Source organism: Muscardinus avellanarius (assembly GCF_963383645.1).
Source record: "Muscardinus avellanarius genome assembly, chromosome: 4".
NCBI classification, from domain to species: Eukaryota; Metazoa; Chordata; class Mammalia; order Rodentia; family Gliridae; genus Muscardinus; species Muscardinus avellanarius.
The window spans coordinates 125,529,005-125,549,678 of NC_137789.1; the positions used below are offsets into that span (position 1 = coordinate 125,529,005).

The 20,674-nt window shown below is 39.4% G+C and overlaps 1 protein-coding gene across 1 annotated transcript in view; it reads left to right on the plus strand.

Moving 5' to 3' along the window:
* The window catches only part of BTAF1 (B-TFIID TATA-box binding protein associated factor 1), a gene marked incomplete at both ends in the record, with an annotated part of 111,878 nt that extends 92,267 nt beyond the window's left edge, over positions 1-19,611 (plus strand). The window contains 8 exon segments of the mRNA XM_080695169.1: positions 2,907-3,048; positions 3,742-3,872; positions 7,767-7,892; positions 9,509-9,661; positions 13,483-13,694; positions 15,779-15,938; positions 16,328-16,498; positions 19,468-19,611. Coding sequence (XP_080551295.1) covers positions 2,907-3,048; positions 3,742-3,872; positions 7,767-7,892; positions 9,509-9,661; positions 13,483-13,694; positions 15,779-15,938; positions 16,328-16,498; positions 19,468-19,611 — 1,239 coding nt within the window.
* Positions 19,612-20,674: the final 1,063 nt, after the last annotated feature.

The following is a 20,674-nucleotide window of genomic DNA, read 5'->3' on the forward strand; positions in this document are numbered from 1 at the left end:
AGTTAAAGATAGCTTTTGGCTATGTAAATAGAAGTCTTATGTCTAAAGTATGAAAGACATCAGTCAGCGTCAACTCCATACTGGTCATTCTCCTTTTAAATCTTACACTGCAATCTTATTTAGCATTGAAAAGACAGAACTCATTCAGAAAAGAATCATTCTACAATAGAAGTATGAGTACCTGCTGTCAGGAAGCAGTTGAAGGAAAGCAATTGTAGAATTTTGTCTTAGAAAAGGGAAACGATGGTGGATATGCAGATGGTTTCACATGCTATTAAAAGATTCTGTTATTGGTTACAAGTGTTCATATCTAGCCTGGATAGCCAACTATGGTGGGAAAAATCCCCTTAGTTAGTAAAGAATAAATTCCAAGTGAGCCGGGCATGGTGGCGCATATTTGTAATCCCAGCATTTGGGAGGCGGAGACAGGAGGATCTGGGTTTGAGGACAGCCTTGGCTAGTTAGTGAGGCTCTTTGCAACTCAGTGAGACCCTGTTTCAAAATAAAGAATTAAAAATAGGGCAGGGGGTATAGCTCAGAGATAGAATGCCCCTGGGTTCCATCCCCAGTACTGCAAATAAATAAATAAATAAATTAATTAATTAATTAATTAAATACCAAGTGACCCGAGATTCCTTCCAACTCTAAAATTTGGGGAGGTTTTTTTTAAAATATTTTTAATTATACTTACCATTTTATTGTGGATTATTTTAATTCAGAAAAAAAATCATCTTCTGGAAATAGACACTAATAACATTTTTAAACATAACAAAAGGATCATATTGTATATTAAGTTTTTTTTGTTGGTGTGTTTGTGTGTGTGTGTGTGTGTGTGTTTTGTATGTGTGTGTGGTTCTGGGGTTCCTGGAAGCCCTTCTACCTCTGGGTTACACTCCCAGACCTATTTTGTACTTTTTTATTTTTGGAAACGGTCTCTTAAGCCAGCACAGCTGGCTTCGAACCTGCGCAATCCTCCTGTCTCTGCCTCCCAAGTGTGGGGATTACAATCGTGCACCACCACACCTGGCCGTGTGTTAAGTTTTGAAATCTAAAAATTGGTGATTTTTATTACTCCCATTTAATATGTTTTGGGTGATCATTATACAAGTTGGAGTTTTTGTTCATTAAGTGAATAAAAGATGCAAAACAGTTACAAGCCTTTCTAAATTTATCAAAAGTTTTTTAAAAGTCATTAAAAGAGGAAAAAAAGACTCTTTAGGCTTGAATCACCAAGATTTGCTTCAATTTAAAGTCATATGAAAGCCAGCCATAGACTTGCACACCTGTAATCTCAGTACTAGGGAGGCTAAGACAGGATCACAGGTTTCAGGCCATCCTCAGCAACTTAGGCCCTCCACAACTTAGTGAGGCTTTGTTTCAAACTGAAGAGTAAAATTGGGCCAGGGGTGTAGCTTAGGGGTAGAACGCCCCTGGGTGGTTCAAGCTCCAGTACCACCCACCCACCAAAAAAGTCATATAGAGACATCATAGGTTATGTTTTTACTTGATTCAGACATTAAAAGTAGTGGTTTTTGGGGGGTTGTCTAATTCAAGTCTCACCTTCTTCTCCCCTTTTCCACATGAACAGTTTAGGTCTGAAGCTGTCAGGTGGGTTTCTATATTGCAGAGCCTGATGGGATTAGAAGGCGTCCATATGAGGGTTACATAGCATGTTGTGCCAGAGATCGAGCAGGGTGAGGAGGGACAGGAGAAGGACACCTTAGAATTCACATCAACTGGGGAAGCATCCACAGTGGAAAAGTGCTGCTATCCTGTTTTTTTTCCTTATGAAACTTAGAACAGTAGAATTGGAAAGAGCCTGTGCCATAAATACTGGGTGGACTTACTTGTAATCAGACTCTTAAAGTTTACCTTTGTTGAAGACATGGTAATTGTTGGCCAGGCTTCTTAAATCTTCCTGCTAATTGAAGTATCAGAAAGAAATTTAAAGAGTCAAAAACTTATTTATCTTCTTGACCTATTTACTGCTTAATAAATGCCAAGAGTAGGGTGTAAACACCCTACTCAGTCAAATTCTGGTAGAGGAGACTAGAAGATGTTCCCTAAATAGGATAGAGTGTTTTCTCCAAGCATACAATTCTGAATTTCACATAGACAGACTAAATACCTAAGAATGTGGTTTTTTTTTTAAAAAATTCTCATCTATGAGCCGGGTGTGGCGGTGCATGCTTGTAATTCCCACGCTTGGGAGTTGGAGACAGGAGGATGGCGCAGGTTCGAAGCCAGTGGTGATGGTTTAAGAGACCCTGTTTCCAAATAAAAATATAAAAAATAGGTCTGGGAGTGTAGCCCGGAGGTAGAAAGGCTTCCAGGAACCCCAGTACCACAAAATGAATACAAAATAAATAAATAAATAAATAAATAAATAAATAAATAAATAAATAAATAAATAATTCTCATCTATGTTGTCACAGTGAGCTTTCAATAATGTTCTCTGTTTTTGTATACCTAGCCCTCTTTTTATTTTGAAACAGGGTCTCCCTAAGTTGCTGAGGCTGGCCTCAAGCTTGTGATCCTCCTGTTTTGAGTCTTCCAAATACTGTGATTTCAGGCATGCTCTACCATGCCAGGCAATGTTTTCATTTGTTTGTTTGTTTGTTTGTTTGTTTGTTTGTTTGTACTGGGGGTGGAATCCAGGGGCTTCCTACCTCCGGGCTATACTCCCAGACCTATTTTATATTATACTAGAAACAGAGTCTCACTAAGTTGCTGAGAGCCTCACTAAGTAGCTGAGGCTGGCTTCAAACCTGTGCGATCCTGTTTAACCTCCCACTCTCTGGGTTTACAAGCAAGCACCACCACACCCAGCTCCAGTGTTTTGTTTTTTAAGTGTAAGGAAATAATCCCAATATAAAAGGTAATTGGTCTTCTTATTTTATATTCAGAACAACGTTTTGGAGCTGTGGTCATTATTTGATTTCCTCATGCCAGGATTTTTGGGTACTGAACGCCAGTTTGCTGCTCGATATGGCAAACCTATATTAGCAAGTAGGGATGCTCGAAGTTCCAGTCGAGAACAAGAAGCAGGTATGAAAGCTATAATTATAAACCCTGCATTACTGAATTTTTTATACTTTTCTTGGTGCATTACAGTCTCACATCATAATGTAAATCATGGTGATAATGACATATATGCACACAGCACTTGGCAGCTCTGCCCCACCACCACCATCCCTGCGCTCACCTCATCCCTCCTTTCCCTCACAGGGTATTGAGATTGGCATTGGTATTCTCATATATGTACATAATGTCAATGGAATTGATTCCTTCATGGATTCTCCCTCCCTGCCCCGCCTTCCCCTAGACATATCCCTAGCTCCACTGGAGTTTCTCCTCCATTATCTGAAGTTATTGTGTTATCTCAGTTACTCCCTAGATTCTACATATGAGAGAAAACATAGGACCCTTCACTTTCTGTAACCTCACTTAACATAATGTTCTCTAGGTCCTTCCATTTCACAATTTTGTTCTTCATTGCTGAGTAGAATTCCATTGTGTGTATATCCCATAGTTTTGTAATCCATTCATCTGTTGATGGACACCTAGGTTGTTTCCATAATCTGGCAATCATGAATTGTGCTGCTATGAACATGATATGCTTATATTTACTATAGTTTTCTGATTTCAATACCTTTGGAACAATACCAGTAGTGGTATAGCTGGATACAGAATATAATTTGTTCCTAACCTTTTGAAGCCATTTTCTCTTATTTTTAACAGGTGTTCTTGCGATGGATGCACTGCACCGCCAAGTCCTGCCATTTCTTTTGAGAAGAATGAAAGAAGATGTTTTGCAGGATCTTCCACCTAAAATTATTCAAGACTATTATTGTACTCTTAGTCCTCTCCAGGTTAGAATCTGGTTGTTAGTTGTCAAGGTACAAGAGTTGAGTGTGGTGACACACAGGATGTTGTGGCACAGGAGGCTTGTAATCCAGTATTTGAGGCTGAGACAGGAGAATCACAGGTTTGAGGACAGCCTCAGCAAGTAGTGAGACTTTGAGACTTGATTATCAACAAAGCAAGACACTGTTTAAAAAAATGCCGGGCATGGTGGTGCGCTTGGGAGGCGGAGACAGGAGAATTGCAATGGTTCAAAGCCAGCCTCGCTGGCTTAAGAGACCCTGTTTCCAAATAAAAATATAAAGTAGGTCTGGGAGTGTAGCCCGGAGGTAGAAGGGTTTCCAGGAGCCCCAGTACCAGCAAAAAAAAAAAAAAAAAAGACTAAAATAGGGTTGGGGGTGTAGATGAGAGGTAGAAGGACTCCCTCCAAACACATACACACAAATATTGAAAAGGGGAGCTTTAGCCTTTTTGTCTTTATCATTCTAATCTAGGTTTTACTTCCTTAGCCAAGAGGAATATTGTTTCAAACAGATATAGACAAGGCCTAAATCAATCTGTTAATTATGTGGATGAGTTTAGATGTGTATATTTAGAATATAGCATTAAAACAAATTCAGTATTAATTGAAAAAGTTGCAAGGTTAAGCTGGACATGTAGCTCATGCTTGTAATCCCATACTTAGGTGACTGAGATAGGAGGATCACAAGTTTAAGGCCAACTTCAGCAGTGTGGCAAGACCCTGTTTCAAAATACAAAGTAAAAAGGGCTGGGGGTGTCACCTTGGAGGTAAAATGATTCTGGGTTCAATCACCAGTACCAAAAGGAAAGGTTGCAAGTTAAATGGACAAGGAAAATTCCTAGTGGATGCTTGAAACCATGAATAGTACCAAGCAAGTGAGCATGCATACATGTGTCCACCCCCCCCATGTTTTATTCTAACTGATGACCTAAACAATCTCATTATATGATTCTTTTTTTTTTCCTCATCAAATCAAGAGATTTTACTTAAAAGTACTTTATAGTCAGGTGTGGTGGTATACACTTGTAATCCCAGCATTTGGGAGGCAGAGACAGGAGGATCTGGGTTTGTGGACAGCCTCAGCTACTTAGTGAGGCCCTTTGCAACTCAGTGAGACCCTGTTTCTAAAAAGTAAAAAATAGGAGCTGGGCGTGGTGGTGCACACTGGTAAATCTAACATTAGGGAGGCTGAGACCAGAGAATCGTGGTTCGCAGACAGCCTCAGCTACTTGTGAGGACCTCCGCAACCCAGTGAAACCCTGTTTCAAAATAAAGAATAAAAATAGGGCAGGGAGTGTTGCTCAAAGGTAGTATGTCCCTGGGTTCCATCCCCAGTACCAATAAAAGAAAGAAAGAAAGCACGCACACACACACTTTTTGGCTTCTCTTTGGCATATCCATAATTTTCCAGAGTTGCTGCTCTTGTGTTTGGGGGCCATTTATTAAGTTACTTGAACGTAGGTAACTTACTGTGACAGTTGATCTGATTACAAAGTTGGGACTTGGTGATTAATGGGCAGATAGTGCTAGTGTCTCTACAACATAGATACATTCCACAAAAGGAAAATTCACATGCCTGGCAGGACAGAATGGAATCGGTACATGATTTAAAACATATGGGTAGGCGTGATGTTATACACCTGTAATTCCAGCACTTGAGAGGCTGAAATAATAAGATTCAAGGTCCAAAGTCAGCCTCAACAACTTAGCAAGGCTCTCAGCAATTTAGTAAGAACCAGTTTCCAAATGAAAAATAAAATCAGTCTGAGGGTATAGCTCAGAGGTAGAATGCCTCTGAGTTCAATCCCTAGCAAAACACACACACAGACTTTCTGGAATTTTCCATTTAATATTTTTGGACATACGTAACTGAACACAGGAAACCAGAACCATGGATTTGGGGTCGAGGGGGCTACTGAATGCCTATGTTTATTACAGCCAGAAGTCTGCCTATGAATGTTACCATGTCACCCTCACACCCGGTGTTGATAATCCTCAGGGCTTTTTTGCAAATAAAGCAAAGCTCAGGCTGAGACAGGAGGATCACAGGTTTGCAGCCAGTCTTAGCTACTTAAGTGAGGTCCTCTGCAATTTAGTGAGACCCTGTTTCAAAGTAAACAATAAACTGGGCATGGTGGCACATGTTTGTAATCCCAGTACTTGGGTGGCTGAGACAGGATGATAGCAGGTTTGCATCCAGCCTCAACCACTTAGTGAGGTCCTCTGCAACTTAGTGAGACCCTGTTTAAAAACAAAACAAAATATAGGGCTGCAGGTATAGCCCTAGGTAGGACCCTCCCCCACACACACAAATCTGGGATTACAGGTTTGTGTTGCCACGCCCATCTTGCTTTTGATTTTATGCAGACTGTTATCCTAGGAATTTATCATGAGCCTTTTCTTTCTTTGTGTGTGTGTGTGTGGGGGGGTACCGGGGATTGAACCCAAGGACATTCTACCTCCAAGGTATACCTCCAGTGCTGTTTTATTTTTATTTTGAAACAGGGTCTCACTAGGTTAATGAAAGTCTCACTACTTGCTGAGATTGTCCTCAAACCTGCAGTCCTCTTGTCACAGCTTCCCAAGTGCTAGGATTATAGGCGTGCACCACCATTTCTGCCTTTACTTGTCCTTCTCTAAGGATATAAATGGAAACTCTCCCCTGACTTAGTAAAACATAGCCTCTAAGCAGAATTTTCTATTTGAATGTTTGCTGCATTCTTTAGTTAGTATTTATCTATGAATAAAAGATATATAGACATATCCAAACACATACCTTTTTACCATCCAGCATATAGATAGCCTATTAACCCATATTGATATAGTCAACTTGGGCTTAGTGGACAGGGTACTAGTACAGAGGCTGAGGACCTGTGATTCTGCCATACCTTGTCTCTGGTTTCCCATTTATTGATTTGCAAAGTTTGAATATTTCTTGTAAAGGATGTTTTAGGAATAGTGATATGAAGAATTTTTACAGTAGATACAGTAAAGAAGAAATGCCCCATGGAAAAAGAATCTATGATGAGATATTGGTGATGATGCTAGATCATAGGCATGAGCCTCATTTAAAGAATCTGGGGAAAGTGGGGTCCAGAGAGAAGTGACATTTAGCACTCCTGGTTTTTATTTTTAGATTTCACTCCCTTTTTTATTGTTTTAGCATGTATATATAATGCAAGAACCCAGACTCCATGGTAATACTTTAAGCTTGATATCATTCCCTTTGTTTTGTTTTGTTTTGTTTTTTAAATTGTGGTACTGGGTGTGGAACCCAGGGGGTTTTCTACCTCCAGGCTATACCCCCAGACCTATTTTATATTTTATTTGGAAACAGATTCTCACTAAGTAGCTAGGGGTGACTTCGAACCTGTGTGATCCTCTTGTCTCAGCCTCCCAAGTACTGGGATTACAAGTGTGCGCCACAACACCCGGCTTGATATAATTTCTCTTTATAAGCTAGCTATAACATTCTTTAGAAATTTGGTCTCAGAATGTATCCATGGTCTTGACCACGTAACTTCATTTAAGTAAGATTTTTCTTGTTTATTTGTAAGGCTCAGGTTCTCAATTATTGGTAACTGGATTTATTCTAAATAGTAGCGATATTGACTCTAGTGCTATTTGACTAGTGTTTGCTATACTTTAGCAGTTAAACATAAGCATTAGACTTCTTTTCCCCTAAATGTAGCTTTAGAGGCATTTACCAAGATGGAGAAGATCATCTATAAGATCAGTAGTGAAGTATAGGCTAGGTATCATGACTTGTTTTCACTCACAAGGGCTGATTTGATTAACTGTACTTGGCTTTATTTTAAACTATTTTTTGAACAGTTGAAAAAATACATATATAATTATTTTTGTGGGGGCAATTTTACAGGTTCAACTTTATGAAGATTTCGCTAAGTCTCGTGCCAAGTGTGATGTTGATGAAACAGTTTCTTCAGCTGCACTTTCTGAAGAAACTGAAAAACCAAAGCTTAAAGCTACAGGCCATGTATTCCAGGTATAAATTACAGTCTACTTTTGTTCCTGGTACTAAGGATTAAACTCAGGGGTATTCTATTTCCCAGCTACACCCCCCAGCCCTATGTTATTTTTTATTTGGAAACAGGGTCTCACTAAGTTCCTGAAGCTGGTTTTGAACCTGTGGTTCTCCTGTCTCAGCTTCCCAAGTACTGGAATTACAGTATGCCCAGCTCAGTCTACTTATGAAATATTAAAGAATGTTCTTTAATGGGCTAATTTTTATGTGGAACATTGAAATACAGGTTTATTTTTTCAGTATTACCTATATATCAAAATAGGTCAAGGTACCTATTTAATATAAACTTAATAATTACAGAATGCTTAAATATGAACAACTATATGTTTTGCATGAAAATAAGAATCTTTTGCTTTTCTATTGAAAAACTTACTACATGGCAGTAACTTTTATAAGCTCTAGGATTAATTAAAGCAATTAACACTTGTAATCCCAGTGCTTGAGAGGCTAGGCAGGAGGATCTCAGGTTCGCAGCCAGTCTCAGCTACTTAGGCCCTTCGCAACTTAGTGAGACCTTGTTTAAAAAAATAAAAGGATTGAGAGGCTGAGACAGGAGAATTGCAGTTTGAGGACAGCCTCGGCTACTTATTGAAATACTCTACAACTTAGTGAGACCCTGTTTCAAAATAAAAAATGGGGCTGGGATGTAGCTTGGTGGTAGAATACTTCTGGGTTCCAACCTCAGTGCTGCAAATAATAATAATAATAATAATAATAATAATAATAATAATAATAATAATATAAAAATAAAAATAAACAATGGGTTTGGGGTGTGGTTCAGTGGTAGTGTACTTGCGTAGCATGAGTGAGACCCTGAATTAAATCTCCAGCACCTTAAAAAAAGGCAGCTGACAAAGCAAGACTCTTTCATCAAAAAGATTTTTAAAAAGTAAAATATGTAAAAAAGCAGAAAATGGGGTTATATAGGATTCTAGGTAGGTTATGTTTTATAATTGGAGGGGTCAGGGACCACCTCACCAAGAAAATGACATTTGAGCAAAAAACTGAGGGAGGATTGAGGCATGCAGATATGTAGGGTGAGTGATTCCAGGCAGAAGATTCAAAAAGTATAGATGTCCTAAGATCATGTGTCATGATCATGTGTAATGAGGGACTAGTGGGGCTAGTAAATGAAAAAAATGAGCTGGCATGTCAACTCACTTTTTCCTTCCCTCTTAAAACATTCCGCCATGAAAATTTAAATATGGTAGCATTTTTAAACATAGAAGAGGGAAGAGGTGGTTTTGAAGACTTAGACCTCTTCCACAATTTTTATCATATTTCTTTGAGCCTTGTCAGTGGGCCTTATTAATAAAAATTCGGTGCTAAAGGTAAGACTCACATAATCTAAGAAGTAGAAGAGAATTTTTTTAAGTTGTAAATGGCATCATAGAAATATATATGCCAACTGCCCAAGAAGCACAGATGAGACATTTGAACTGGTTCTTGAAGAATGATTAGGCATTTTCCCAGATAAAAGGGCATTCTATGCAGATGAAATAGCCAAGGAAGGTACAGAAGTACAACTATTTGTGGCTTGTGAAATTTACTTGTATATACCTTTTCCCCCTCAAAAGGCATTACAGTACTTACGTAAACTGTGCAACCATCCAGCATTAGTCTTAACACCCCAACATCCAGAGTTCAAGAGCACTGCTGAAAAACTGGCAGTTCAGAATTCTTCTCTTCATGATATTCAACATGCCCCAAAACTCTCAGCTTTGAAACAAGTATGTATGTCTTTTAAGGGTAAGATGTGTGTTTCTGACATGTAACACTAGGTAAATTTGCTTTTGCCAGAGATTATTGATATGTTTTCTCAAATGTTATACAACCTCACCACCTTCTATTTTCAGAATATTCTCAACACCCATAAATTTCATACCCATCATTTTCTATTCTCCCTTCCTTCCTCTCTTTCAATTTCCCTGTTTTAAATACATTTCAGGTTAAGTGGAATCATACAATATTTGTCCTTTCATGGCAGGCTTACTTTACTTAGTGTGATGTTTTCAAGGTTCATTATGTATCATGATCATTCCTTTTTGTGGGTGAATAGCAGTCCATTGAATGGCAACACTGTATTTTATTTGTACATTTTTGGGTTGATTCTTGGGTTGTTTCCACTTTTTGCCTGTTGTAAACAATGTTGCAGTGAACATTGGCTTACAGGTATCTATTTGAACTCCTCTTTTCAGTTCTTTTGAACACAGACCTGGGAATGGGGTTCTTGGGTCATATGATAATTCTGTGTGTAACTTTTTCAGAAACTGCCAAACTCTTTCACAATAGCTACACTGTGTGTGTGTGTGTGTGTGTGTGTGTGTGTGTGTGTGTGTGTGTGTGGCGGGGGTGGGGGGGTATTGGAGGTGGAACCCAGGGGCAGTCAGCCTCCAAGCTACAAGCTACACCCTCAGCCCTATCTTTCTTTTGAAACAGGATCTCACTAAGTTGCAGAGGGCCTAAGTAGCTGAGGCTGGCCAGGAGCCTGCAATCCTAGTCTCTGCCTCCTTAGTACTGGGATTACAAGCATTTGCCACCATGTCCAACTAGCTATACCATTTTACATTCCCACCAACAATGTAACAGAGTTCTAGTTTGTTCACATCCTGATCCATACTTTTTTTTTTCATCATGTATCTATTATAGTCATTGATAACAAGTATAAAATGATACCTCATTATGGATTTGATTTGCTATCTGGTGTCTAATGACATTGAGCATTTTTTTATGTGCTTATTGGGCATTTGTGTATCTTTTTTGGAAAAATGCCTATGCACGTCCTTTACCCTGTTGGGTTTTTGTTTTGTTGTTTTTTTCTTATATCATGGATTGTACTCTGATCTTCTGCCTCTGAGCCACATATCCCTCCCAGCTGTTTTTATTTGGAAACAGAGTCTCACTAAGTTGCTGAGGTTGGCCTCCAACCTGCTATCTATCTTTTGAGCTTCCCAAGTACTGGGATTACAGGTGTGTGCCATCATGTCTGGCAAATGAGCCAAGTTTTAAGCACCAAAATATTAACACTATCTAGTTTCAACTACTTTTAACAATGAAGATGTTACTGTGAAAGCTAGATTTTTTTTTTTTTTTTTTTTTTTTTTTTTTTTTTTGGTGGTACTGGGGTTCCTGGAAGCCCTTCTTCCTCCGGGCTACACTCCCAGACCTATTTTATATTTTTGAAACAGGGTCTCTTACGCCAGCGTGGCTGGCTTCGAACCTGCGCAATCCTCCTGTCTCCGCCTCCCAAGCGCGGGGATTACAAGCATGCGCCACCACGCCCGGCAGAAAGCTAGATTTTAGTAATTGGTTTAACTTGCAGTAATTATTCTGTCCTAATTTTTTTTTTTTTTTTTTTTTTCGGATCTGAAGACAACCCTTGGGCATTCTACCTCCGAACTCCCCCCCACCCCGCCACCCTATTTTTTTATTCTTTTATTTTGAAACCAGGTCTCACTGAGTTACAAAGGGCCTCACTAAGTAGCTGAGGCTGTCCGCGAACCGCAATCCTCTGGTCTCAGCCTCCTGAATGCTGGGATTACAAGAATGCGCCACCACACCCAGCTTCTGTCCTAAATTTCATTGAGAATAATGTATTAAGATTTTAGATTTGACATGAGTTAGTTTAGAAAATGTTATATATTGGTATATTAGACTTATTTCACTACACATAAAATAATGGACATCATAAATGGATAATGACTATTATTATTAAGATTGGCTTATAGCCGGGCGTGGTGGCGCATGCTTGTAATCCCCATGCTTGGGAGGCAGAGACAGGAGGATCACGCAGGTTCGAAGCCAGCCGCGCGCGCTGGCTTAGGAGACCCTGTTTCCAAATAAAAATGTAAAAATAGGTCTGGGAGTGTAGCCCGGAGGTAGAAGGGCTTCCAGGAACCCCAGTACCACCAAAAAAAAAAAAAAAAGATTGGCTTATATATGGAATAGTTTTCTTGTTTGACCAAACTTTACTATAGGTTTGAATAAAATATTTTATTTTTAACATAGTTGGTACATTGGAAAACGATATGATATAGTCAGAGAATCAGCCAATTAAACCTATTTTCAGATAAAAATTGAATTTATCCTGTATTTGAATCATACTTTACAGGCTTTTATTCCCCCCTTCCCCAGCTTTTAAAGACTGATCATTTTAGAGTGCTCCTTGTCACCATGAAGTATATGGAATTAAGATGTTGAAGAATTCTGCAATTATTTCTGGCCATAACCATTGAAGACTTTTCTATTTTTCTCAGTTCTTTTTAATTTTTCAGAGTGAAGGTTCTGTCTCAGAAGAAATTTATTCTTTTTGCTGCTGGGGTCAAAACCAGGTCCTTGGACATGGTAGGCATGTGCTCTACCATTGAACTAAATCCCTTGTATTTTTTTTTTAAATCTAAATATGTATAATCTCTGAAATAGGGAGAAATTTATATATTTTCTAAAAATCTGTCACTAGAAACATGTTTATTGGCAAATACTATTACTGGGAGAAATATTTAATATTTCTAGAGCCTAAATTAAAAATGTCAGGAAGCTAGATGATAAATTAAAACTCTAGTTTTTGGTTGAGCAGCATGTACATTAAAAATTGGAACAAAATAAAACTCTAGGTGAATCCAGGCTCAGTGGTGCACACCTTGTAATCCCAGTACTTGGGAGCACCACAGGTTCAAGAACAACCTCAGTATGTTGTGAGACTCTTCAACATAGCAAACCCCCGTTTCCAAAACTTTCCAGCCAACCAACCTACCTACCTACCTTCCTTCCTTCCTTCCTTCCTTCCTAGGGACCTTCTACCTCAAGCTATACTCCCAGCTCTATTTTATTTTTTATTTGGAAACAGAGTCTTGCTAAGTTGCTGAGGCTGACTTTGAATGTGTGATTCTCCTATCTCAGCCTCCCAAGTACTGGGATTAGAGGCATGGGTTACTTTTCTGAAGTTTTGATTTCTACCAGATATAGTTACTCCATTATGTTTTCTTCACCCATTACTCATAATTTCTTATGAACAGCTGGGTGAGGTGGCACATGCCTGTAATCTCAGTACTTGGGAGGCTGAGACAGGAGGATCACAGGTTCAAGAACAGCCTTAGCAAGTAGTGAGACTCTCATCAACCTAGTAAGACCCTGTTTCCAAATAAATAAATTGGGCTGGAAGTGTAGCTTAAAGGTAGAATGCCTCTGTATTGAATCCCCAGTACCACAGATACACATACACAAAAAAATCCTTACAATTTTCTTGAGGGCTCACTTCTTTGTCACTATTTTCAGTAAGAAATTATAGAGGTCTAGTGAGCCTCAAGAACTCGGGAAAGGGAGGAAGGCCTGTTTGGTGGCCTCCTAAAGGAGCGTCTAAGGAACTCTAAGCCTTGAGCCCCTCAAACTAGTTCTGGGTGCTGCAGAGTGGCAGATTGCAGCCCAACGTGTAATCTCTTTTCAGGTTACAGATAAATTTAACTTTTTCTTGCCATAGAAATACTTAACAAAGTATTTATTTGTTCCAAGTTCAGTACTTGGACTGAACACCTGTGTAATTTCTTTTTCCAAGTTGCTCTTGGACTGCGGCTTGGGGAATGGCAGCACTTCAGAGAGTGGCACAGAATCTGTTGTGGCCCAGCACAGGATACTCATTTTCTGTCAGCTTAAAAGCATGCTTGATATCGTAGAACACGATCTGCTCAAACCTCACCTGCCCTCTGTCACGTATTTGAGGCTAGATGGCAGCATACCTCCAGGTCAGAGGCATTCCATTGTTTCCAGGTAAGCGGCTCCCCAAACTATCAAGTTTGATGTAGATGAATTGTTACTTATATAGGGGTTTGCATTGTAATTTCAGTGGCTAAATATATGCAAATGTTTTATTGTATAATTCAACTCAAATAACCCCCCCTTAAATATAGAAACACAATTGAATAGTTTAAAAATGGAAAATGTAGCTGGGCATAGCACTCCTGGAATCCCACCACTTGTGAGACTGATAGAAAGCTCCCAGGTTCACGACCAGCATGCAGTAACTTGGTGAAGCCCTGTTTCAGAATAAAAAAAAGTTGGGGGTGTAGCTAAATGGTAGAAGACCCTGGGGTCTGGGGAGAGGGAAGAAGGACAGTGATTATACTAGAAAAGCATAAAAGAAATTTGAGAATAATCACTTTTTTCCCTCACCTTTTAGGGGACTAGAGTAGGAGGAGCCAAATAAGTGGCTTAGCTAAGATTTCCACCCTGATCCCTGTCAAAAGTTGGAAACTGGAGCCAGGCATGCTGTGGCACATGCTTGTAATCTCAGTTTTTGGGAGGCTGAAACAGAGGATCACAGGTTTGGCGATAGCCCCACCAATTTAGTGAAACCTTGTTGTTTTTTTTAAAGAATAAAATAGGGTCTGGGGGTATAGCTCAGAGGTAGAATGCCCTTGGGTTCCATTCCTAGTAACACACACACACACACACACACACACACACACACACACACACACACACGCTGACCTATCTAGGAAGTAGAATTGGTATAGTCTGCTTGAAAAACTCAGAGGTTGTATTTCTAAAAATGCAGATCCCTAGACTTCCATCTCAAGCTTGCTGACTTTGGGCATTAAAAACAAAACAAAACAAAAAAACAGCAACAAGGTCTCACAGGTTGCTGAGACTATTCTTGAACCTATGATCCTGCTGTCTCTGCCCTCCAAGTACTGGGGTTATAGGTGTGCACTGCCATGCCCAGCTTATTTTTAATAAGCCTAAAGGATCATTAGAGATCCAAAGTGGGGCTTTGGAGGAGAGAGGCCCAGTTTGACTCTTGAATTTTTTTATTTTTTATTTCTTTTTTTATTTTTTTGCAGTACTAGATTGGATTCAGGAACATTCCATCTCTGAGCTACACCCCCAGCCCTATTTTTTATTCTTTATTTTTGAAACAAGGTCTCACTAAGTTGCAGAGTGTCTCACTAAGTAGCTAAGGCTGGCCACAAACCTGCAGTCCTTCTGTCTCAGCCTCCCAAAGGCTGATATTGTGACTTGATTCTTTAAGCAGTGTTCCCACTTTCTCTATTTCTTTAAAATAGGAGTTAACGGTAAACAACTTTATATAGAGCTATTATAACACTGCATATGAAATACAAAGCCCATTGTTTTACTCATAGTAAGAATTTAATAATCGGTTGCTCAGTGGCTACCTTTTCTTTTCTTTTTCTTTTTTTTTTTTTTTTTTTTTTTGGCAGTACTGGGGATGAAACCAGGGGCATTCTATCTCTGAGCTACACCTCAGCCCTACATTTATTCTTTATTTTGAAACAGACTCACTGAGTTGCAAAGGGCCTAAATAGCTGAGGCTGTCTGCAAATCATGAACCTCCTGTCTCAGCTTCCCAAATGCTGGGATTACAAGCGCGTGCCACCACGCCCAGCTAGTGTCTACCATTTTTAATGTTAGTTGTAATTACTTTTTTTCATAGAAACTTACTAAATTTTTTTATCAATATCTTCTAGAATTAGTAAAAGAGTAGCAACAGTCTCAATCTTCTGCTTTCCCTGAATGATGTAACCTGTTTTTCAGCTGTTCTCCAAAAGTTCATAATTGGGTTTTGTCTCATGTTTAGTATTTAATTATATTTCTGCAGCTTAGTCTTATCTGATATAAAGTACAAATTAGATGGCTTTATTTTGTTTATGAAAGTGCTGATAATTTAGAATACATTGTTTCTACTAATGTTAGTGTATTTAGAGTGGTTACTTTTATCTCAAGTCATAAAAATGAAGTGTTTTCATGTGTTCTTTAATATTTATTAAGCAATTTCTGTTCTAGAAGCCTTAGTAAGAAATGTGCTAATTTTATTTTATTGTCTGACCTTTTAGGTTTAACAATGATCCATCTATAGACGTTCTCTTACTTACAACTCATGTTGGTGGCCTGGGGCTTAACTTGACAGGCGCTGACACCGTCGTCTTTGTGGAACATGACTGGAATCCCATGCGTGATCTACAAGCCATGGACCGGGCCCATCGCATTGGGCAGGTAAACGTCTTCCCTCACATGTGCCAACCTGTGCATTGGGAAAAATACTACCCCCCGCAGACGGGAAGGTTTGACTTATATCCTCATTCTTCTGATGTTAACAAGTGTTGTGATCTTGGACAAGTCATTTAACTCTTCAGTAGTACCACTTCCTTGTGCATTAAATGGGGTCCTTGAGCTAAGAAAACTTGGAACACTGTCCATCCTTAATATTCTGTGGTTTCTGCAAACATTTTGAGCTCATGGGGCCAGACAAAATAAAAATCCAGTTTTAATTAGGATACTAGAGGGTACTTGTTAGTACCAAAATACAAACTCAACTTGGTAAGCCACATTGCATCCATTTGTTCTATAATTGCTTACCTATTTGTTTTTTTTTACTCATTCAGAAACGCGTGGTTAACGTTTACCGGTTGATAACCAGAGGAACATTGGAAGAGAAAATAATGGGTTTACAGAAATTCAAGATGAACATAGCTAATACTGTTATTAGCCAAGAGAATTCTAGTTTGCAGAGTATGGGAACTGATCAGCTTCTTGATCTGTTCACTCTTGATAAGGTAAAAAAATGTATTCAAGTTTTCTTTAATGGTTGAGAAGTTTCCTGGGGCTACTAAAGGAGATTGCAAAAGGCATTTCACTTTAATATCCAGTAGAATAAGATGTTGAAGGATATTTTGTGCCAGAGCCAGCTGGCAAGAGTACGGTTCTGAAGTGAAGCGTGAGGATGAAGAATTTTTAACTCTAACGTGGGGGAGCCGCCAGCCTACTATCTCTACTGGTCGACCCCTGTTTGTGGGTCAATAGTTCCTACGGGTCGACAACTATGCCTGGGTCAATATTTTCTATTGCGCTGACACTCCTGGCCAATGCAACTTCTGGGTCAATCTCATTTTTATTGTGCCGACGACGACCTTGTTTTTCCAGAGGTATTTATACACAGCTACAAGTCAATCAACATTCTCGTGCTACCACCACCGGAATACAATAAAGACCAATACAAAACACACACATTACAGATAGGCCTGTCAGTACCCTCGTGTCATCACCACCTGATCCTCTCTCAGACCTCTTTGAACTTTCCATAACCCCAAACCTTGTTGACTCTGGGCGAAGGGCAGTCAGCTGAGTCAGAGACACCAGTCTAGGGGAAGGCCTTAATAGCTCCCCACAATTTTGATACCCAGATAAAACTCTTTAGCATATGAGTAGATGTTGGAAATATTAAAGTTTTTGATTGATGTCTCTAGTGTCTTACCTCAAAGTTCCTTTTCTTAGTCCTTTCCTGCTGAAGGACAGCTTTTTCATCATTGAAACCCAGGGTGGTAGTTTCTGGCCTAAGGGATTAAATTAGTCCAGAAACAAATTAACTTCTCTGAGCATGGACATCTATCTTACTATATGGTTGTAAGGATACAAGGAAATATGTTAGCACTTAGGATCCCTACTATAGATTCTCCGTAATCATCATTGTCCTTGTGAATGATATAATTAATGCATCACATAACAATCTATAGTCAAAGGAATGCGCCAGCTGGAACTATTAGTCAATCTAAAAATATAAAACTAACAGGCGTGGTGGCGTGTGCTTGTAATCCCAGTACTTGGGAGACTGAGATGGTGATTTCAGGTCTGTGGACAGTCTCAGCTACTTAGTGAGGCCAAGACTAAAATATAGGGCTAGAGGAGTGGTGTAACTCGGAGGTAGAACACCCCTGTGTTCAATCCCCAGTACCACACACAAAAATAAATTTATTACTAATAGTGTTAGGCCTATGCTACTTAGTGAGGCCCTCCCCAACTTAGTGAGGCCCTGTTTCAAAATAAAGAATAAAAAATAGGGCTGAGGGTGTAACCTGGAGGTAGTATGCCCCTCAGTTCCATCCCCATTATCGCCGTCAGCATCATCATAATAGTAATAATAGCAGCACTGGATTTAAAGCCCTTTAAATAAGCTCAGAAAATCAACTGTGGCTGGGAGTGATGTTTGTAATCCCAACATTTGGGAGGCTGAGGCAGGAGATCTGTTTGCGGGCAGCCATAGCTACTTAGGCCCTTTGCAACTCAGTGAGACCTGTTTCAAAAATAAAGAATAAAGCCGGCCGGGCGTGGTGGCGCACGCTTGTAATCCCCGTGCTTGGGAGGCAGAGACAGGAGGATCGCGCTGGCTTAGGAGACCCTGTTTCCAAAATAAAAATGTTAAAAATAGGTTTGGGAGTGTAGCCCGGAGGTAGAAGGGCTTCCAGGAACCCCAGTACCAAAAAAAAAAAAAAGGAATAAAGCCAGGCATGGTGGTGTACGCTTGTAATCCAGCATTCAGGAGGCTGAGACTGGAGGATCCTAGTTTGCAGACAGCCTCAGCTACGTAGTGAGGCCTCCCTGCAACTTAGTGAGACCCTGTTTCAAAATAAAGAATAAAAAATATGGGGCCGGGCGTGGTGGCGCACACTTGTAATCCCCGCGCTTGGAAAGCAGAGACAGGAGGATCGTGCAGGTTCGAAGCCAGCCGCGCGCGCTGGGTTAGGAGACCCTGTTTCCAAATAAAAATGTAAAAATAGGTCTGGGAGTGTAGCCCGGAGGTAGAAGGGCTTCCAGGAACCCCAGTACCACCAAAATACACACACACACACACACACGCGCGCGCGCGCGTGTGTGTGTGTGTGTATGTATGTATGTATGTATGTATGTATGTATGTATGTATATGGCTGGGGGTGTAGCCCGAAGGTAAAATGCCCCTGGGTTTCATCCCCTGTACCGCAAAAAGTAAAGAATAAAAAAATAGGGCTGGGGGTGTTAGCTCGGAGGTAGAATGCCCCTGGGTTCCATCCCCAGTAGTGCCCCCCCCCCAAAAAAAAGGGAATAAAATAGGTCTGGGAATGTAGCTCACAGGTAGAATGCCCCTGAGTTCAATCCCTAGTACCACACACATCCAAAAAGGAAGGAAACCACTGATATTTAATCATTTTTCTGACCAGTACTTACACATGAATATTGGGGGTGGATGGACGATGGAAAATGACAAAGTAAATAACAAAATTACCAGTGAAGTCCTTGTAGTGCTTTTATGATTCTTCCATCATTTCAAAACTCTTATAAATAAGAAACTAAAAAACTAAAAATGATAAAATTACCAGTGCTTGGGGGAAAATGAAATGGGCTATCTTTTAAAGTCATGGACTTCACTATTACTAGTCCATTGCTGGTGAAGAAATGTAGTGTTAGAAGTGCAATATTTTAGCCGGGTGTGCTGGCACACACTTGCAATCCCAGCATTTGGGAGGCTGAGACTGGAGAGGATTGTGGTTCAAGGACAGCCTTGGCTACTACTTAGGCCCTTTCCAACTCAGTGAGACCTTGTTTCAAAATAACAAATAAAAAAAATATAGGGCTGAGGATCTAGCTCAGAGTTAGAATTAGCCCTTGGATTCCATCCCCAGTACTGGGGGCGGGGGGGCAACATTTTAAAGGAAAACATATATTCTGAAGTTAATAATCTTACATTTTATATTTTTGCCAATTTTTCTTCAGGATGGCAATGCAGAAAAAGCTGATACCTCTTCTTCTGGAAAAGCAAGTATGAAATCAATTCTTGAAAACCTGAGTGATCTTTGGGATGAAGAGCAGTATGATTCAGAGTACAGCCTGGAAAACTTTATGCATTCTCTCAAGTAACTATCAAATATTGTAAATGCAATTGCTGCTAGTTCAGTTATATTTCTGCTGATATTCAGCAAATTTCTATGTTTATGGTGAACTTTTAACTCAATGTGTAAATAGATCTGAAGAATTTTCAGCATAATGCTGGCTCTTGTTTCACTGGGGGGAACAAGTTATTCTCAAATATTTGCACTGTGTTAAATTTAAATGTTAATGTGAAATGGTTTAAATTTTATATGCTGAATAGCTGCAGAGCAGAGGAACCAAACCAGGTTTACATGTGCTACTGGGAGGCGTTCTCACTGGCAACAGCCTCCTGTCCACAGTCACTCTGTACAGGATGAGATCCACGAGTACCTTAGTGTTCATGTACATTTTTTTCTTTTAAATAGAACTTGTTTTTATAATTGATTAAAAGTAGGGTTTTTGTATAAAAGCCTTAATGAGCCATAATTTTAAAGATATAAGAGTAATGACTACAATATTATTCAATCTTGAAACATGAAAATGTTAGACAATGAATTGAACCAGGCCCTTAGTGAAAACCTTTATATATTTAATGGAGATGCATAATGTTTTTCAAATCTCTAACATCATTTTGTCCACTTTTAAAATATCAACTATTCTAAATACAGGTACTGGTATATCTAAGGCTACCATAACATCCTATTAAGAGGGTGTTTTTTTTTTAGATTTATCTAATGGCTAGGATATAGCCAGATTCAAAGAACATATGTCAATAGGTTTCAATCATATATATATATATAGAGCATATATATATATATTTTGTAACTATGAACATACAGTTTTCCAGAAGTAAATTTTACACTGTTTAGAATTTCAAAACCTATGGTAAAAGACTGTTTATTGTAGTAATGCATGACTAAAGCATAAAAAGGAGAAATGATTCCTTTATAAACACACACTTACGTGGATACACATATCTATATGCACAAATGTATCTGTCCTGCACCAGCAAAGGTGCACAGCTTTGGCACTAAAATCATGTAATACTGAGCAGCAATAATAATTGGGCACAAAGCTGATTAGTGTTATAAGAGAGAGCTCAGTGGGAGGC